General features: G+C 50.4%; 1 protein-coding gene across 2 annotated transcripts in view; it reads left to right on the plus strand.

Annotated features, from left to right (window-relative positions):
* Positions 1-20,671, plus strand: part of WDPCP (WD repeat containing planar cell polarity effector) — a 114,827-nt gene that overhangs the window by 37,075 nt on the left and 57,081 nt on the right. For both annotated transcript variants that reach the window (XM_054177264.1, XM_054177265.1), the window contains exons 9-10: positions 2,427-2,615; positions 6,095-6,218. In XM_054177264.1, coding sequence (XP_054033239.1) covers positions 2,427-2,615; positions 6,095-6,218 — 313 coding nt within the window. The remainder of the gene's footprint in view (positions 1-2,426; positions 2,616-6,094; positions 6,219-20,671) is intronic.

Here is a 20,671-nt window from a genome sequence, read left to right on the forward strand (position 1 = left end):
GCCTTAGGCTCCTCTCTGGAGCTGGTCATTACAGCTGGTGGGGACTGCTTGGCCTTAGGCTCCTCTCTGGAGCTGGTCATTACAGCTGGTGGGGACTGCTTGGCCTTAGGCTCCCCTCTGGATGGCTGCTCCTCAGCCCTCTCCTCCCTACTGCCCTCAGCCTGCAGGGCCTCATACTTATTATACCCTTTAGGTATTATAAAGCTATTTATCACAGAATCACCTGGTGGGAAAAGATCATCGAGTCCAACCATAACCTAACAGCTGCCTGTGCACAGCTGTTAGACCAAACAGTTTTAATAATAAAGATTAGACCAAATAATATTGATAAGCATGGAGAAGATCCCCTCTCAGGCTGCTCCTCTCCAGGCTAAGCAGCCCCAGGGCTCTCAGCCTCTCCTCACAAGGTGATGTTCAGTGCCCTCGGCAGCTCAGTGGCTCTCTGCTGGACTCTCTCCAGTAGTTCCTTGTCCTTGAACTGCACACAATGCTTCAGATGAGGCCTCAGCAGGGCAGAGTAGAGGAGGAGAACCTCCCTCAACTTGCTGGCCACACTCTTCTTAACGCATTGCAGGATGCCATTGGCCTTGTTGCCCACAAGGACACATTGCTGGGTCATTGTCAGCCTGTTGTCCATGAGGACTCCCAGGCCCTTTTCCCCCAGAGCTGCTTTCCCACACCTGTACTGGTGCAAGGAGTTATTCTCCCGAGGTTCAAGACCCTGAACTTGCTGTGGTTGAACTTGGTGAGGTTAAGGAAACATCTGTATGCCACAAGGGGTTTTTCTGGTGTGAAATACCTTCTTTTTAGCTGTCTGTCTATATCTATAGACCATAGCCTGGATCCACACAGCATCCCCTTGGCAGCATGGAGAGCTGAGAAGAAGAGGGACAAGGCTGGGAACCAGGATGCTGTAGGGAATATTTTTGCACAGCGGACCATGAAGAGGGAGGGAGGGACAGAGAGAATTCTGCCTTCTTGCTCGAATACATTTGACAGCAATTATACAGAATGAGTTTTAAAATGTGATAACTTTCAGCTGTAGAGGTCAACATCTTCCCATTTGGATGCCTGACTTCTCCTGGGCAGGCGCTTCCAGGCAACCTGCTCGGGAAAGGAGGTGACGGCCAACTCACTGCCTAATTGATTTAGGAACGGTGCCCAGGGAGACAGTCCAATTAAGTTTACAAGCTGTCAATTAGCAGGAAAGGCCTCTAAATCCCTGCACTGAGAGCCTGCCTGCCTTCATAAGAGCATAAATGGGCTAAAGATAGCAAGAGGAAAGCTGTGCCTGCTGGAAAGCTGTTGTGAGGAAACCCCACACGGGAGGACCGGAGAAAAGCAAGGTAGATGTGGGTAGAGAGCCTTCTGCCTGACAGCTCAGAGGTAATTCAGAGGGTTTTTTGCAATGGCCAGCATGCACAAACACATCACATAGCTGTGCTAATTAGTGGTCTGGGGAACTCTTCCACCATGAACCTGCCACTGAACAGAATGCAGCTGAAGTCTCTCACAAGAAATGCTGAACTGCACACAGGGTTGTTGTGGCCAACAGCAATCATCTGGATCACTTCCTTAGAAACTCTACAGCTAGGAGCAATGGTATGGGCAGCAGGAGCAGGGCAGGGATTGTCTTCCTGCACTCAGCACTGGGGAGACCACACCTGGAGTGCTGGGTTTAGTTTTGGGGCCCTCAGTGCAAGAAGGACATTGAAGGGCTGGGGAGGGTCCAAAGAAGGGCAAGGAAGCTGGGGAAGGGTCTGGAGAAGAGGGCTGGGGAGGAGCAGCTGAGGGACCTGGGGATGTTCAATCTGGAGAAGAGGAGGCTGAGGGGAAACCTCATTGCTCTCTACAGCCCATTGAGAGAAGGCTGGAGCCAGGTGGGGGTTGAGCTCTGGTCCCTAGTATCAAGTGATAGGAGGAGAGGAAATGGCCTCAAGTCGCCCCAGGGGAGGTTTAGGTTGGAGATTAGGAAAAATGTCTTTGCTGCAGGAGTGGACAGGGATTGGAATAGGCTGCCCAGGGAGGTGGTGGAGTCACCATCTCTGGAGGTGTTCAAGAAACCTGTGGCCATGGCACTTGGGGATGTGGTGTAGAGACCATGGTGGTGTTGGGTTGGTGGTTGGACTGGATGATCTTGGAGGGGTTTTCCAACCCAAACAATTCCCTGGTTCTATGATGAGCAACAGCAGGAGTCTGCAGGCTTTCAGTTACCTTTTCAGTTCACAAGCTGAGACCTACATTTCAAGGAAAGTTTGGAGGCTTTTAATTCCTCCTGCTGGAGTGCTGTAGGTCAATCATGTTCCCTTGCAGGCAGCAACACATCAACTTAAACCTGCTCTTTTTAACCACCAGCAATCATTTTTTCACCTGTGCTGGTTTCCATCCTCACAGCAGTGTCTTTGGTTTGGATGTTCCCTGTCAAGGTGTGGTGACCAGAGGCCAGCTGGGCCCTGTGGAGATCATCCAGCAGTACATCCGTTACGATGAGATGCAGGAGGCAGTCAGTCTCCTGAACACCATGAACTGGAACACAATGGGCCCCCAGTGTTACATCTGCTTGACTGCCATTGTCAATCACCTCCTCAAACAGAAGCTGACACCAGACAGAGAAGGTAAGGGACTGGTTGGATTTCAGTGTGGTTTTGTGGTGTCTCTGTAGCCCCAACGTGGGTTATGAGGACACATCGATTATACAGACAGATACAGGAGGCAGCAGTGAGCAGCCAGGCAGTCAGCCAGGTTCTGCTGGTTCACAATCAAACATCATTTCACCAGCAGCTGGATCAATGTGCTGATTGCCTTTTTCTTCATTTGTATCATCTGGGCCAGGCTGGGCCAGGCTCAAAACCAGGCTGGCTGCAGAGTGGGTTGAGAGCAGCCCTGAAGAAAAAGGCTTGGAGGTGTTGGTTGCTGAGCAGCTCCCCAGGGGCCAGCAATGTCTTCATGCAAACCAGCAGGCAGCTGTGTGCTGGGCTGCAGCCAGGGGAGTGTGGACAGCAGGGCAAGAGAGGAGATTCTGCCCCTGGACTCTGCTCTGCTGAGACCCCACCTGCAATCCTGCCTCCAGTTCTGGTGTCCCCAGCAGGAGGAGGACACAGAGCTGCTGGAGTGAGGCCAGAGGAAGCCACAAAAATGATCCAAGGGCTGGAGCAGCTCTGCTGTGAGCACAGGCTAAGGAAGCTGGGGATGTTCAGCCTGGAGAAGGCTCCAGGGGGACCTTAGAGCTGCCTTGCAATAGCTGAAGGGATCCTGCAGGAAGGCTGCAGAGGGACTTTTCCTGAGGGTGTCTGGAGACAGGATAAAGGAAGGGATGAGGGAAGAGACAGGACAAGCTGAGGGAGAGCAGGGTTAGACTGCAGCTTAGGAAGAAGCTCTTCAGTAGGAGGGTGGTGAGAGTCCTGAACAGGCTGCCCAGGGAGGCTGTGGCTGCCTCCTCCCTGGAGGTGATGAAAGCCAGGCTGGATGAGGCCTTGAGCAGATTAGTCTAGTTGAGAGGTGTTCCTGCCCATGGCAGGGGGTTGGAGTAAATGAGCTCTGAGGTCTCTTCCAACCTGAGCCATTCTGAAGTTCTATGAATAATGATGATCAAACAATGCATATTTTATTATGTGTGTGGCAGTGGTGTGACTTCTATTTCCCACCCTCTTGTCACTTTGCTACATGACACCAATGCAGCTGGTGTTGCAGGCTGGTGTGAGTGAGTGCAGCAGCCAAGTGACTGTGATGTGTTTGCACTGAGCCAGCAGCAGCCCGAGGTGGGACGTTTGCCTGCAGCAGGGGCAACAGATATCAGCCTGGTTTGTAGGTGGTTTTGAAGGGTCTCTCTTTCATCACAAGAGCCAAAGGATTTGAATACACTATCCTCTGCTGCCTCCTTTAGGATTACAGCATCTGTCCTCACTGTAATCTTCTGCCCCCCTGCAGCAGGAGTTGGGTTCCCACGCAAGAAATGATAAATTTTAGGTTGAGCCTCATCTCTGCTGAATCCTGGTGTGAAGCCTTCCTCTTGATTTGCTGTCTGTCTTGAAACTCAATAGACTTCCAGATTTGAAACGCCTTGATTTATTGAAGGTGTTATCCTCCAGTCTAGCAGGCAGACAGCTGGGGATCAGGCATCTTTTGTGGCAAGAAAGAATACTTAGGATTCTGGTGTGTTTGATGATAGAAAAACTCCAAGGTGTCCTGCATTGCTGCCAAGCCATCAGCTCTCCCGTTTGGGGGGATCTGATTAAAGAAGCAGCTCTGCATTGCAAGCACAGCCTGGCCACTCGAAATGGAGCATGCTCTTAAAAGGACTGGTTTGCAAACTCTGCTGAAAATATGCACATGATAACCAGCTGTCTGTGTGGTTTCCCCCCATGTAGCTCCCTGCTTGCAGCAGGTTGAATTTCACTCTGCCCAGAAGTTATCCGAGGTGGAGCTAACAGATTTGGCATGGTAATTTGTTTGCTTCTCTTTTAGATTAACAAAACCCAGTGGGGCCTTTTATTTATAGCAATGGGGCAGTTCCCTTTGAGATCTTTATTCTGCCTTCAGCAGCAAGCTGGGCTGCCTAATGAATCCATAACTGTGCTGGTAGTTCCTGGTGCTCCATGTGCACTGAAATATCTCCCAAGGACAAACCATGCTGCTGCCACAAGCGTGGCACCGGCAAGGCAGCCTGGCTTGAGTTTGCTCCACTCTGTTTTAATCTAAATCACTGCTGCTTGGAAAGAAAACACCTCTAAAGTTCAGCTCACCTTGCTGTCTAAAGATAATGCAAACTCTACTTCCCCAGCAGCTTTCCTAACACAGCCCTCTTGCACTTTTAAGTCCTCTCGGGCCTCATAAAACAAGAGGTAGGCATTGCCTGGAAATACAGAACCCTGATCATAGAATTGTCAGGGCTGGAAGGGACATCAAGGATCAGCTGGTCCCAATCCTGCCTGCCATGGGCAGGGACACCTCACACTACAGCAGGTTGCTCAATGCCACATCCAGCCTGCCCTTAAAACCTCCAGGGATGGGACTTCCACCCCCTCCCTGGGCTACCTGTGCCAGTGTCTCACCACCCTCATGGGGAAGAACTTCTTCCTAACATCCAACCTGAATCTCCCCGCTTCTAGTTTTGTTCCAGATCACTAATGACAGGAATGGCTGCTGCAAACAGAAGCCAGCAACAAGTCAGTGAGGTTTTGTCTGCCTAAGGAGACATTAGCTTCTATTTTGGATTTATGTTCTATGTTAGGTGAAGCTTTTGTGGTGCTCTTTGTGGCCACACACAGTCTGCACACTTGCTCTGGAACTGTAAGCCATGGCAAATTCTGCCTGTGCTGCCCACAGGGACTTGTGCCAGATGTTACCTCTCAGGGAGAAGTCCATGCTATTGATCATTGGCTTTCCCTCCAGCAGAACCTGTCTTCTGTCATTTATGATTTTGTCTTACAAACCTGCAGTGGAACACACCAAGGGCTCCAGCTGTGGAGTGTGGCAGTATTGAAATCAGAGAGAGCTTCTGTAGCAAAAAGGCTTGCTTTTGTTGATTATAGGAGAGGTTATCCTGCTTCCCACCACTGCACCCTGGAGGAGAGTCAAACCCTTTGGCCTTCTGCACCTTTCCATTTAAAGTTTTTTAAAGAACTGTGTGCTGAAGGAGATTCCTTAGACCTCAAGGCCATCACTGGAAGGGTTCTGTCACCTGCTGACCTAACAGAGTAATCCCTGCAAAACTGAACTTCCTTGTTGTTTGCCCAAGAGGACAAAGGCAATTTGGGCTAATTGAGAGTTGATCTCTACTGGACAAACTTGTTCAAACTGTATTCCCCTTTTGAGTCACTTTTAATTGTACACTGCTGGTGAGAACTCAGTGTGCTACAGTCTTCAACCTTCTGACAGCTTTTGTTGCTCAGAGTCGCTGTCAGCTCAGGCTCCCAGTGAAAGTTTCTGTGCAGCTCTGTGTTTGTACAATCTGTCACGTTTTCATTTCCTCTGTCCTACCACCACATCACATTTCATCAGGCTGAGGAATTTTGACTGACTGCAAACATGAGCAACCTGTTGTAATTGAAACAGTTCCACATGTTTTCATTGCTGCTCCGTTTGAACTCCACAGCACAGCTCCAGGCAAGCCTTGGAACCTTTTATGCTCCAACAAGACCCCTCTTGGATTCAACCGTGCTGGAGTACAGGGACCCCGTCAGCAGATATGTAAGAAGGTTCTTCCACCACCTGCTCAGGTGAATGACAGTTTCAGCTTCTATCAACTTCACATTAATTGCATATTTCAATAACTGCCTGCTTTCATGTGGTTAACATTTTCCAGGAGGACCACCCCTGAAAAAAATGCATTCATTGTGACTGTTTGTTTGACTTGCACTTGGTGCCTTTCATGTAGAGCATTGCAGGTAAAATGCTGTTCAGAGCTCATCTCTCGTCAATACACTTAAAGTGCATCGCCCTTCCCCTTGTAGCTTGATGGAAAAAGGAAGGCATGCCTCTGAGAGACTGGTACTTGCCAGCTGCTTGCAGATGAGCTGCTGAAACAGGTTACAAAGTGGGAGAAAACTCCAGTTCTAAAGAGATGTTCAAGCACCAGTGGCTGATGCACAGTCCAAGGCATTTCTGACTGTGCACCACCAAAATCTGAGCATGGAAAGCTGCAACTCAGAGTGGGACCCCAGGGGTGTTGGCTGACAATCAGTTAAATATGAGCCACCAGCAGCCAGGTGGCCAAGAAAGCCAATGGCATCCTGGCTTGGGTCAGAACCAGGGTGGGCAGCAGGGACAGGAGGTGACCATCCCCCTGTGCTCTGCACTGGGGAGGCCACACCTTGAGTGCTGTGTTCAGCTCTGGGCCCTCATTACAGGAAGGACATTGAGGGGCTGGAGCCTGTCCAGAGCAGGGCAGTGAAGCTGGAGAAGGGCCTGGAGCCCCTGGGCTAGAAGGGGGCTGAGGAGCTGGGAGTTTTCAGGCTGGACCAGAGGAGGCTGAGGGAGACCTCATTGCTCTGTCCAGCTCCCTGAAGGGAGGTTAGAGTGAGGAGGGAGCAACCTCTTCTCCTTAGTGGCAAGAGACAGGAGCAGAGGCAATGGTTCCAAGCTGCCCCAGGGCAGGCTCAGGCTGGATCTCAGGAACTATTTCTGCCCTGGAAGGGATCTCAGACATTGGAATGGTCTGCCCAGGGCAGTGCTGCAGTCACCATCCCTGGGGGTGTTCCAGCAGCCTGTGGAGCTGTGCTTAGGGACATGGTTTGGTGGTGACCCTGCAGTGCTGGGTGGAGGGGTGGCCTGGCTGAGCTTGGAGGCCTCTGCCAACCAGATGCTCTCTGTGATTCTGTGATTTTGTTATTCTCACCCTCAGAGTTCTTACACAGAAATTAATGTGCCAGTAATTTTCAGTGAATTTTCAATACCAGTAAAGTAAGAGGAGGGAATTGAATGCTGCCTTCATCTGTGGATGATATGGCAGTAGTCACAATACCAAGTTCAGCTGGAATTTACTGGTGGCAGCTTTATTGCTATCTTTTTCCTTCTAAATCAATCAATAGCCTAAATCTCAACCAGTTACAAGTATCAATATACAGCAGTTTGTGTGCTCAACCACAAATACAGCTGAGAGCTGTCCAGGGGAGATGTCTCCTTCTGAATGAGAGCCTGTATGTGGGACCTTCTTGAAGAGTGTAGATGGGCAGAGTGGGAAGACCTGCACCTTTTTTTCAGTGATTCATCCAGACTAGATATGTAAGATGAAAGGAAATGGCCTTAGAACAAGAGGAAATGGCCTCAAGTCGTACCAGGGGAGGCTTAGGTTAGACATTAGAAGAAACTTCTAATGGACAGAAAGAGTCCTCAGACACTTGCACAGGCTGCCCAGGGATGTGTTTGAATGTCCATCCCTGGAGGTGTTTGAAAGAAGCAGAGCTGTGGTGCTGAGGGCCACAGTTCAGCCCCAGCCTTGGCAGAGCTACAGAATGGTTGGGCTGGATAAGCTTGAAGGGCTCTTCCAACCCAAACAATTCCCTGCTTCTGCACAGGCTGTCTGCATATGCAAAGCTAGGAGCTGCAGGTTGCTGTGCTTGTCCCAGCCTGAAAGAGAAATATTTTATACTGCCTTCTGCATTCTGAATCCCAATGGGATCATCTTTCTGCTAAACAGGTCTATTCTGATGGGCAAAGTACTGAGAAGGATGCTCCAAATAGCTGCATAATATGCAACAGCCTTTCACTGGAGTCATCTTAACAGATGTGGCCACAATAGTGGTGCAAGCTCTGCTTTTGCCTTCCTCCTAGAAACCAGCAGGGGAGATCTGTTGCTGCCACGGCCAACGGCAGTGGCTGTGGGCCAGTTGCCTGCAGAGGACAGATGTGGAAAGAATGCCTCAGAGATTGCTGAGAGGTGTAACTCTAGTGCTCTTACATCTGCAAGTGAAAGGTGTATTCCCTCTGACTCAGGATTTGCTTCCAAATGCTAGCAGGCATGCAGAGGCATGGGGCCCTGGCTGAGCTTCCAGCCCTTGGGGCTGCTGAGCACAGCTGAGTGCTGACTCAACCCCCCTAGCGCACAGGGAGCTGCCGCCTGGGCAGCGTGGGGCACGGGCAGGAGGTGTGCAGCAGATGTCCCTGTGGCTTCTGGCTGTCCTCTGGAGCAGCTCTTGAACGGGCCAGGGTGGTTTGTGGGACACAGGACTGTTCCTTGGCCATTCCCCTGCTGTCAGAGGGATTTGTCATCAGCCGAACGGCAGCGATAGGATCAGGCGGTGGCTGCAGAACAGATGGCAACGCTTGGAGCTTATCTGGGAAGACATAATCTAAGGACAGGATGGAATGCTCAGAAATGGGAGATTTGTCTGATAGACAGCAAGGAAACGATGCCCAAAGCTGATCCTTACTGCATTAAAGTGGCTCTGCCTTAATTGGTGTTTATTTTCTTTTAGATGGTTTCTTAAGTGACTGGAGTGGTTTGAATGTAGGCTAAGCAGAGGGCACTCCAGGAGTGCTGCAGGAAGGGTGAGGAGTGTGTGGCCCTGTGTGAGGGGATGCCAGCTGGGCACGCTGCAGTGTCCCAGGCACAGTTCTGTCCTGGGCACAGCTGTCTGCCAGGAGCCAGCCAGCCAGGGCTCTGCTGCCAGCCTGCATATACAGCTCTGCATTAGAGCAGGGAGAAGAGTGAGGAGGGAATCAAGCTCTTGGCTTTTCAAGTGCCCATATTCTGCTGGTGAGGACACTGGCAATGGAGTAGTCCTCCCACAAGCTGCTTGTCAGGAGACAGCAGCTTTGTCTGAGTGTCAGGAAGACTGCACTTCAAGCCAGCTGCAGGCTCTTGGTCTCAGCCCTGGTTGTTTGATTTACTCACTGTCTTTTTTACCCTTACTCGTTGAACACCAGACACTTGCAGCCTAGTCCCAGGTGTTGAAGGAATCTCCTCAGAGCAAAGTTTTATCCTGAAAACGAGGAGGCCAAAGCAAAGCAATCACTTGCAGCCTGTTGCAGCAAGAGGGGGAGGAATCATGGTGCTTCCTGAGCTATGTGCACTGCTGAGTGTGGCTGGTACTAAAGAGGTGTCCATTGCAATAGGGTAGGGCCTTCTGCAAGTCCTTTGGCCTTCAGAGAAAGCAAGCAGTACATGTACAGAAGTTAAAGCTGGAGGATAAGGAGCTAAACTCAGCAGTGGGAGTAGGAAGATTGAGGAAGGTGGCTTTAGGAGCATGAGTAGAAGACAAGGGACTGAGGACAAAGGCCTAAAAGCAGGGATGGGGACATACAGAGTCCTGCAAAAGGGACTGGGAATACAAAGTAGAAGGGGGGAAGACAGCTTAGGGTGTGCAGTGGGCTCCAGAGGAGATCAGACACATAAGGGCTGGACAGGGGTGGAGTCTTTCATGCAAGATTAAACCATTAAAAGACTGCAGTGTTTCTAGATCTAAATCTGAAAAATGCTCATATAAACAACAGCTGCCCCCACCCCCCATCCCCAGCTTTCCCTTGCCTGCCCCACCAATCTGCCTTAAGCCTTTTCTAGAAGGACCCACTCTTGTGAGAGAAGGATTCCTTCTACATGCTGAGACAATCTTTGACCTGCCTGCTGAGTCTGCCAAAAAGGTGCCAGTGAATTGTGGTGCTTTTAAAGGTGTGAGTTGTCTGTGTGCACCAGAACTGAGCCATGGAGCTAGCCTTTCACAGAGGCTAGCTGCACCTCACAGCCGTTCCAATCTGCAACTGGGCTGGAAGGTTCTCTGCCCACTTGCAAATAGCTGGAGAATCCATTTTCACCTCTTTTTCTGCCATCAAGATCACTCTCTAGGAAAGTGCTGAAGACTGATGGTAGGTTGCCTTTAGGAAGAAGCTGCATTTCAAGTCCTGGGTTAGAAAGTGGGGGGCTGCAGCCTGAGGGTGGGCCCAGGAGCACAGCCAGCAGGGTTGAAACGGGGGGCAACTGGAAGGGAGGAAGGTGCCTTGCAACGTTGTTTGGTGCAGCCAGGGTGTTTGTATCCATCCTTATAAAAACCCCAGGTTCTGAAACTTGCAAACCACGAAGCATCTTCAGCTTCCACTGCAACAGAAGCGTTGCAGGTACGGGCCCCGAATGCAGCGTGTGGAGTACCTCCAAACCCAGGCATTCAGGATGCTAAATTAAAATTAAAGGGCTCCTAATTATATGCCAGGGATCCATTACAACAGTGTTTATGGAATGAATAATTATTTTCCCTTTAAAGTCTTATCTGTAATTTTAAAACACTGAATTACAAGGAGAGAAACCTCTCTTAGGTGTTCCTCGCCACTTGAGCAGCACGCTGGTGTTTTGTGATGATGTCACTGCTTCTAATCACCTAATGCATTAGATCGTTATGTAAAGTGTTGAGCAGAGGTGGATTTATTGGGAAGCCTTGGGGAGCTGTAACCTTCTTGCCCCCACCCTCTTGTTGCGAGCTCTGCCGGCTGCTCGGTGCATTTGCGTGAGGGCGCAGTGGCTGCAGGGCTGCCTGGCCCTGCGCAGGGCAGGCAGCGGGGCGGGAGGGCTGCTGCCGGCCCAGCGCTGGCACCGCTGACTCACGGCTGCCAGCCGTGAGCATTCCTCAGTGCCTCTCCTCAGCCCTTCTGGGGCACGGAATTGCCGTGTTTGTTTGGCACAGGGGCAGCCACGGGCGCGCCTCTGCTCTGCTTGGCTCCCGTGTGCCCTCTGAGACAGCAAAGGAATGCAGCAGCAGCTGGAGCTAAGGCTGGGCTGGAGAGGAGAGGCTGAAATGCAGCTTCTTCTGGGCCCTTTCCACCATTGTGGCTCTGTCCTTGGGAACATGCAGCTGCAGGATCTTTTTGCCTCTTATGTTGTTTTGTGGGGTTTTCTTCACATGGAAAAGCACTAAGGTTCAAAATCATTGAGAATCGTGGAATTGTTTAGGCTGGAAAAGACCTCTAAGATCATCGAGTCAAACCTTCACCCTGAGACCACCATGGCTTTGGACCTTTCCATCTGATAATTCCATTAAAAGAATATAATTGTGGGGTTTATTTCCCCCCAAGGTGCAAATGTGTTTCCCTACAAAGCAAGCTCTGCTCTCAATAGCAAGGCAGTGCATTTGCTTCTCAAAAGCAAAGTGCAGCTCTGAGCATCCTCACTGGCACAAGCTGCCCAGGGAGGTGGTGGAGTCCCCACCTCTGGAAGCGTTCCAGAAACCTGTGGCCATGGCACTTGGGACATGGTTTAGTGGCCAAGGTGATGTTGGGTTGATGGTTGGACTGGATGACCTTAGAGGGCTCTTCCAGCCCAATCAATGCTGTGGTTCTATGGTAGACCTTTGGATGAATTAATGAAAGAGTCTCTTTGTTCTGAATCCCAAAACCAAAAACCTCTGCCACATCATCACTGTTCGTGTTCTTACTCCTCCTCCACTCTCCTCAGAAGTGTTGTGTGCCCTTCCCAGTATGCAGGGCAAGGTGCTGCTGTTAAACACAAAGACTTGAGCCAGATGTTGGACAGAGGTTGCTGAAGTGGTGTGGCTTCACACACAGAGCTTGCCAGAGCAGAGCTCCTTTGGAAGCAAACACTCACCCAGGAGCTGAGAAAGCAGGGGGTCATTGGCATCAGGGGAGACCTGCTTCCAGCCAGGACTGCTTTTTAGGCACCACTGCAGTGTAGTGCTCCACTATCCAACACGATGCCTTGACGTGGTTGGTTCTCACTCAGGTCCAGGGCAGCCTTTGACAAGCTCCACTAAAGCTCTGTGGCCCTGCAGGTGCCTGGCTTGTGCAGGACTGACTGCCCCTGGGCAAGCAGGCTGCTGTAGCACTGCACTGCAATCTGCAGAGTGAGAATTCCATCCTGAATGGGGCCCTGAATCACGGCTGAACTGATGCCTCCACTCCATCAGGACAGCTCCCAATCCTGTCTCCTGCCAACTGGATGGAACTGAAGGGCAGAGTGAGCAAAGAGCTTTTATGATCCTTTTATAGAGCACCCTAGAAGTGGGATCTGTAATTACATTGGTACACAGTGTGTCAGCAAACATGGATAAACAGTAATGATGCCGTGGCTCGGTACTCAGAGGCTCTTTTATATTCATAAGGTCACCCATTAGGCATTTAGATGAAATGCCCACTGATGTCAGCCAGATTCTCCACAGTGGCCACATGAGCAGGATCCATCTCTATGGGAGCAAGTTCAGTGGCAGCATTCTGACTAAAGCAGCACCTTCTGGAGAAGACTTTGAAGAGTCATTTCCTGTCATCTTGTGAAAACCATCAAAACCAAAGGCTTTCCTCTTTTACCGTGGCACTGATAAAGGAGAATTTCAGTTGCTGCACATGAAAAGATTCCTCTGGTCATGATTCTTGACCTGCTTTAGAAACAAGGAATGAAGGCACCTATTTAAGGGAACTAGACTATTTTTGCAGTGAAAGAGGCAAAGTTCAGAATGTCTTTGCTTCAGTCCTATGTTGGAGGTGATTGTTTTGTCTTAAACCAGCTGCACAGCAGCTCTCCGATTCAGCCAGATGCTTTGGTGCCTGGGCAGGGGGGAAAACAAATTAGGTGACATAATTGCTAGAGAATAAAATCCCAGGAAGAGAAAGCACAAGGAATCTGTCAGAGGTTTGGGCCAAACTTTCTGCTGAGCCTCCTGGGAGACATTGCTTGGAGCATGGGGAGAGGGGCCCCTGCCACACCAGAGCTGGCTGCTGGGTGGCCCAGAGTGCCGTAAGTCCTCCAGTTCTCTGCTGTGTCCCACCCGTGGGACGGCTCTTGGCGAGCAGGAACACAGCACAGTGGTGCTGGACTAAGTTGCTTGTGCCAAGGCTATTCCCACGCACCAGCTAATCTGACTTTGATATTGCTGCCTTTAGAAGCTGAGCCCACATAAAGACCATTGTGGTGGTGTGTTGTGTAACTGATCATTTGCCCTCGGAAGGTGACTTTTTACCTGCTGTAGCAGCTGCTCAAACGGTCACAGGTGATCTGCACTGGAAATGTCCAGCTCATCTGTCACATTAGTGCTGGCCAGCTAACAGACCTTACATGCTCAGGTGTGGTCCTGAAAGAGAGGGAGGGAAGCACAAAAAACAGCAACAAACACCCGATCAGAGGATTACACAGAGAGAGAAAGCAGGCAGGCATGGTGAGACCCACCTCAGATACTGCCTTCAGTTTTGGGCCCCTCACTCCAAGAAGGACATTGAGGTGCTGGTGTGTGGCTGAAGAGGAACTAAGCTGCTGAAGCGCCTTGAACACAGGTCTGGTGAGGAGCAGCCCCCTGATCATTTTTGTGGCCCTCCTCTGGACCCTCTCCATCAGGTCCTTCCTGTATTGTGAGTGCTGGGGAGAAAGACCACAGCAAATCACTGCTCAGTGCTTCCAACACAACAGCCAGGGGTCATCAAAGGAAGCTCACAAGTAGCAGTTTCACAATGCAGAGATTCTTCACCTAACTTGTAACTAAACCGTGAGGCTGCTTAGCACAGGTGTTGTAGACCATCAAAGTGGATGGGAGGTGAAAGGGAAGAGAAATTCTCTGAGGGATACCAACATAGAAGCCACCTCTGGCTCAGCAAGTCCCTGAACCACAAATGGTTGGAGACTGCCTGGGGAAGTATCACCATATCCTTGCCCTGTGCTTACTGCCCTTCCTTGGCGCCTGGCTGTTGGCACCTTGTGAGCTTGGATGTGCCTTGGGGCTGGCAAAAGCTCCTTCTTACCTTGGGTGTCCTTGTGCCTGATGTTGTGCAGAAAAGCCCTGAAACACTCTCTGGGTTTCCATCTGCTCCCTCAAAAACGTGCCCAAATTTGTATGATCAAAGTTCTAAGAGTTTCTGGTCTGACTCTCCTCTGGCTGGGTTTGCTGTGGTGTGTGGGAACCTTAGGAGCTTTGCTGCTGCATACTATTATTGTAAAGAAATTATGTTGGCCAGATGGAAAAAGTAAAGATGCTGTAGTGGAGCTGTAAGTCAGGAAGTCACAGAATCACAGAAAGCATCTGGTTGGCACAGGCCTCCAAGCTCACCCCGTCCAACCCTTCACCCAGCACTGCAGGGTCACCACTCAACCATGTCCCTAAGCACAGCTCCACAGGCTGCTGGAGCACCCCCAGGGATGGTGACTGCAGCACTGCCCTGGGCAGACCATTCCAATGCCTGAGAACCCTTCCAGTGCAGAAATCCTTCCTGAGATCCAGCCTGAGCCTCCCCTGGAGCAGCTTGGAGCCACTGCTTCTGCTCCTGTCTCTTGCCACCAAGGAGAAGAGGCTGCCCCTTCCTCACTCTAACCTCCCTTCAAAGAGCTATAGAGAGCAAAGAGGTCTCCCTCAGCCTCCTCTTCTCCAGCCTGACCACCCCCAGCTCCCTCAGCCCCTCCAGGCCCTGCTCCATCCTCACTGCCTTCCTGCAGTGTGGGCCCAGAGCTGAACTCAGCACTCAAGGTGTGCAGAGCACAGGGGGATGGTCACCTCCTGTCCCTGCTGCCCATCCTGGTTCTGACCCAAGCCAGGATGCCATTAAGTGACTCAGAACCAGGCCCTGCACCACCACTTTGTGACTGGATATTTATCTTTGTACAAAACCCTGAGCTCTGCTGTCGCTGAGAAGCCATAGCTCTAAAGCCCCACGTCTCGGCCAGTGTCAGGCAGGAGGGAGAACTGGCCCTGTAGCTGCTGGAAAGTGGAGGAGAAAAGGGTCTGCTTGTCTCCAGTGGAATACCAAACCTCCTTCTGCTGCAGTTTGAAATTGCAGAGCTCTCAGCCATGTGCAGCAGGGATTTGTGATAGAGGCAGCAACTCATCCTGAACGCAGCCACGACGCCGCGCCTCTCCTACAGAGCTGTCTGGAGCGTGTAGACATGCTGATATGTCTGCTCCACAAAACCCAGCTACCCAGACACACTGTAAAGTTTACATGATCACCAGAGTGAGAGGGATAAAGCTGGAGGAGAAGAAAAGGAGAAGCAAATTAATGCACTAAAGGCTGGGATTTAACAGACGGGTCCCCAGTAAAGTAAATGTGAAACAACAGGTGTCACTGACTCTTATCAGCCTGCCTAATTAACACCTGCTGTAGCCCACAGTACTTGGGAAGAGGCTGTTGGAGTGTGTCTGTGTCTAAAGATAAAGATAGGCTGTGGAGAAGTTACTGAGTGCTGAGAGGTTGGGTGAACAGAGAGGCTTGGGGGCGAGGGGGAGGCTGAGTTTGCCGGGTGGGCGTTAGCTGCGGCTGGGAGAAAGCTGAAGGAAAGGCAACTCCGATGAGACTGCAAGGTAGGGAAATATTGCTATGGCAACACAACTTCTTCCCTGGGAGGAAAAGGGAGTGCAGAGATTGGGAAATTCAAAGGAGGCATACAGGCAGGAGAAGGAAAGACTGAACCTAGTTTCAAGGGAAGTAAAACACTGTAGTATCGACTGACGTCGTCATCCTTGCCAACCCACTAAGCTGTGTGGTATGCTGGACTCACTGGAGGGCAGGGATCCATCCAGAGGGACCTCAACAGGCTTGAGAAATGGGCCAGTGCCAGCTGCATCAGGTTCAACAAGTCAAAGTGCAAGGTCCTACACCTAGGTTGGGCCAATCCCAGGCACAAATATAAACTGGGTTCAGAGTGGGCTGAGAGTCCTTGAAGAGAAGGACTTGGGAGTGTTGACAGAGGAGCAGCTCCCCAGGAGCCAGCAGTGCCCTCCTGCAGCCCAGAAGGCAGCTGTGTGCTGGGCTGCAGCCAGAGGAGTGGATCGAGCAGGGCAAGAGAAGGCATTCTGCCCCTTGCTGAGACCTCACCTCCAATCCTGCCTCCCATTCTGGTGTCCCTAGTAGAAGAAGGACACAGAGCTGATGGAAAAAGTCCAGCGGAGGCCACAAAGATGATCCAAGGGCAGGAGCAGCTCTGCTGTGAGCACAGGCTGAGGGAGCTGGGGGTGTTCAGCCTGGAGAAGAGAAGGCTCTAGGGGACCTTAGAGCTGCTTTCCAGTACCTGAAGGGATCCTGCAGGAAGGCTGCAGAGGGACTTTTGACAAGAGTGTCCGCTGATAGGACATGGGGAAATGGATTGAAATTGAAGGAGAATGAGTTTAGCTTGGATCTTAGGAAGAAGTTCTTCACTATGAGGGTGGCAAGGCTCTGGAAATGGATTGTCCAGAGAGGTTGTGGATGCCTCCTGCCTGGAGATGTTCAAGGTCGGGTTGGATGGGGCCTTGAGCAACCTGGGCTAGTTGAGAGGTGTCACTGCCCAAGGCAGGGCAGTTGGATTAGGTGATCTTTTAGGCCTCTTCCAGCCTAAACCATTCCAGGACTCTCTGATTCTGTGAAATTGCTGCTATCCAGACTTTTATAGGTCCTGCCACTGAAAATCTCAGGCATGGAAGAGTGAAGTTGCCCAAAGGAGCAGGTTGCTGCTGCTGCCAACAGCCATGACCCCTTGCACAAGAGCCCAGGCTAAGGCAAGGACCTGGTGCCACGTGGGACGTGTGGCACAGAGACATTGACAGAAGCAGAGCCTTCAAACTGCTGCACTGTGTGGTGCTGCTGAGAGACACTTCTCTGGTCTTTACATGGTGCTGGCTTGGGGCTGATCTGAGCAAAGGAGTGCCCCAGCTTTCTTTAGATCTAGACCCACTGCTTTCTCCAGCCCTCTAGACTACATACTACCCAGTATGTATTTGGAAAGTGTAAGTGCTGCCTTCTTACTAAACTTGGGTCAAAATTCCCTTGCTTCACTTGAGAGCCTGCCTGAAGGTGCCTGGACAGCTTTTCTTTGAGCAGAGAGAGCCTGTCCTGAGAAGCAGCTTGTCAGTGTAACAGGGAGATCCCTGGACTACCTCACACAAGGTCACATTTGTGTCTCCTGGACAAAATCTCATCCCAGAAGATCGGCACCAGGTGGGGAGATGTCTCTTCTTTGTCAGGTTGGGAACGTCTCCAAGATTCACAGCGCTCGAGGGCTTTCTCTGGCCAGGGAGCCATACTGTCTGGCTCCCCTTATTAGCTTTTTCTTTCCTCCTATTCTTTAATTTGGCTTCTTTCTTTGTTTTCTTGCTGCATACCAGAGGGTACCCTTTGATGTGAAGGGCATCTAGCTCAGCACCCCAAGGATCTATAAAGCTATCGGTGGACTGCTCTGCTCTAGGTGCCATCCAACAGGATACTCCAGTAAGAGAGCTTTGGAGTGGCTTGGCATCCTCGTGCCCATTTCAGAGTTTCTCATGGTTATTCACACCAGCTTTTCCTTGAGCCCTCTCTGTCTATGACCTTTGAAAGGCTCCATGAGGGATTTCTTTTCAAACAAGCCCAGCACTGCAGTTAACATGCCCATATAAAATTATAGGGTCACAAAGCCATACGTTAATGCTCTGCTAAATTTGGGCCCGAAGGGATGTATGGATTATACCTGGTCACCCCTGAGAGCTTCTGCATCTCAAATACAATTTAGAAGATTATCCCTTGACTCACACATGGTTGGACCTGGTGGCTGTTTCTCCAGCAGCCTTTGGTGTGCTCTGCAGCACTTTCTCTTCATCAGGACCAGAGTCCTGATGAGAAAAAGTGTGGAGAGAGAAGGAAAGAGAAGTTCTTTAGAGTTCCTGGTCTTCAGGCTGCATTTAGTGGTCTGGGTTTCTCTGCAACTGTCTTCTTTAAAATAAATAGTCCTGCTGAGCTCATCAGCATAAAATAGGATCAGCTTTTGGCTGACTTCTGTTTAAAGTGGTTTGGGTTTGTTTTGTGGGGCTTTTTTTAATGAAATACAAGATCACAGCATCACAGAATGGTCTGGGCTGGAAGGGACCTCCAAAGGTCATCCAGTCCAACCCCCTCTGCAGTCAGCAGGGACATCCTCCACTAGATCAGGTTGCCCAGAGCCCTCTCCAGCCTCACCTTGAATATCTCCAGGAATGGGGCCTCAACCACCTCCCTGGGCAACCTGTTGCAGTGTTCCAGCAGCCTCCTGCTGCAGAACTTGTTCCTCACATCCAATCTCAATCTGCTCTGCTCTAGTTTGAAGCCATTACCCCTGGTCCTGTCCATGCAGGCCTTTAAGAACAGTCCCTCTGCAGCCTTTCTGTAGCCCCTTCAGGTACTGGCAGGCTGCTCTAAGGTGTCACTGGAGCCTTCTCTTCTCCAGGCTGAAGAACCCCAGCTCCCTCAGCCTGCAGCAGAGGTGCTCCAGCCCCCTGATCTTGATGTATTTATTCCTCTCCAGGAACTCCAAGTAAAATGCCAGGATCTCAGCATTTTCTCTTAAATGCAGGATGTATCTTTGCCCAGTGTTGCCTTTTATTGTAGGAAAGGTTACCTCCTGAATGTTTACTTTCAAATCTTTCCTTGCAGGTAGATAGAATTTCAGGGCTGTCATGTGAAGGATGCACTGGGGTTGCACTATCTGCACCTGACTTCATTACACATCAATATTATTCATGTGAGATACACAAGACCTCAAGCCCTGGATCAAGTGGCAGGAGGAGGGGAGGTGTGGGGGGGGTTTCATGTGCTCTTGAGCTGTCTTATGAAATCCAGCTGCATGCCTAACTCAGTGGTGCTACCTTCAACAGCTGGTTGGAAACCAACCTGGCCACAATTAAATCAAACACTTAGCAACCTAGCCACCAGGTTTTTGCATCCTTTCACCTGACAGTACCTGAAGGGAGGTTGGAGTGAGGAGGGGGCAGCCTCTGCTCCTTGAGACAGGAGCAGAGGCAATGGTTCCAAGCTGCTCCAGGGAAGGCTCAGGCTGGATCTCAGGAAATATTCCTGCACTGGAAGGGATCTCAGACATTGGAATGGTCTGCCCAGGGCAGTGCTGCAGTCACCATCCCTGGGGGTGTTCCAGCAGCCTGTGGAGCTGTGCTTAGGGACATGGTTTGGTGCTGACCCTGCCGTGCTGGGTGGAGGGCTGGCCTGGCTGAGCTCGGAGGGCTCTGCCAACCAGATACATCCCGTGATCCTGTAAGCTCTAATTATTCTGGCTCAGAATTCCACTGCAACAGGGTGCAGAGTCACTTTGCAGATGTTGGTCTTTATTTTAATTTTGCCTTAATGTAGAAAGGAAAACATTTCAGATTATAGCAACGTTTGGGGGGGGGAGGGAGGGGGAAGGAAAGAAAAGCCCTGAAAAAGGCCTGGAAAAGCACCGTCTCTGCTCCAAAAATCACTGATACGAGAACTTGTGGGGAGCAGCTTCTTTTATGAATAATGATTATGATTGTGCTTAAGAAATGGGCAAGCTGCCTAGAAATGGGCTGAAAGAATGAGCTATTAAATTGAAATATTAAATTAAATAACTGAATTAAAAGCGAAGCCTGTGAAGCCCGCCGTAAAACCTGGAGGAGCTGCAGCCTGCTGCTGGAACACATTTTTTTCCCCTCATCTGGTTTGTGTTTTTTTTTTTGTCTGCCTAAATACAATTGCCTGATGTAAGTCAACACTTGACTGATATGCTGGATGCTTTGAAATCTGCATATGCACCACGGAATGCCGAACAATTAAAACTTCATTCCGCTCTGGTTTGATGACATGGAAATGCTTTGCAATATTCATTATTTTCCCATCACCACCACCACCACCACCACCCTATTCTGTTTGCTCAGTTGCATATTGCACAGTCAACTTTTTGGAATGCATATCACCCTTGATTGGCCTGGGAGATGAGGAGGACTTGGAAATTCCTTTCACTGAAACGACTGCCTTAGAAAGATTGTTTGTGCCACAGCGCTTCCCCCGCGGATTGTTCATTGCCCTTAGTGAAGAGAAGGGGGGGAGGGCAGGGAAAAAAAAGAAGCTGCTGCAACCCCCCCCTTTATCAGCCCAGCACAAGGAATATGCTTACATGGTTGATGGGCATGTCTAAGAAGGCTTGTTGGTTGTAACTGGTCCCTAAAGAAATGTTCCCGTCTTTCCTGCTCTGGATTTCTCTCTTGCTTGCATGAGCTCCTTCCCTTCCCACCTCCTCCTCTTCCTCCTCCTCCTCCTCCCTCCACATGATTTTTTTTTTTCCTTTTTTTCTGTTTCCTGGACTTCTGATGAGACTTTGTAAATCTGATGGGTAAATACTGCTCCAGCTGACCAATTTCAGCCTGAAAACCATCTGTCTAGCTTTAAGTGACTACCTGCAGTTGAGGTGGTGTGGAATACAGGTGACAAAATTCAGCCCTTTGCTAGATGTGTAGAGCCTCTCCTGGAAACTGAGGACACTTCTTGTCCCTTCCTTCTCTGCAGGCTGCTTATAATC

Source organism: Dryobates pubescens, chromosome 39 (genome assembly GCF_014839835.1).
Source record: "Dryobates pubescens isolate bDryPub1 chromosome 39, bDryPub1.pri, whole genome shotgun sequence".
Classification (NCBI taxonomy): domain Eukaryota; kingdom Metazoa; phylum Chordata; class Aves; order Piciformes; family Picidae; genus Dryobates; species Dryobates pubescens.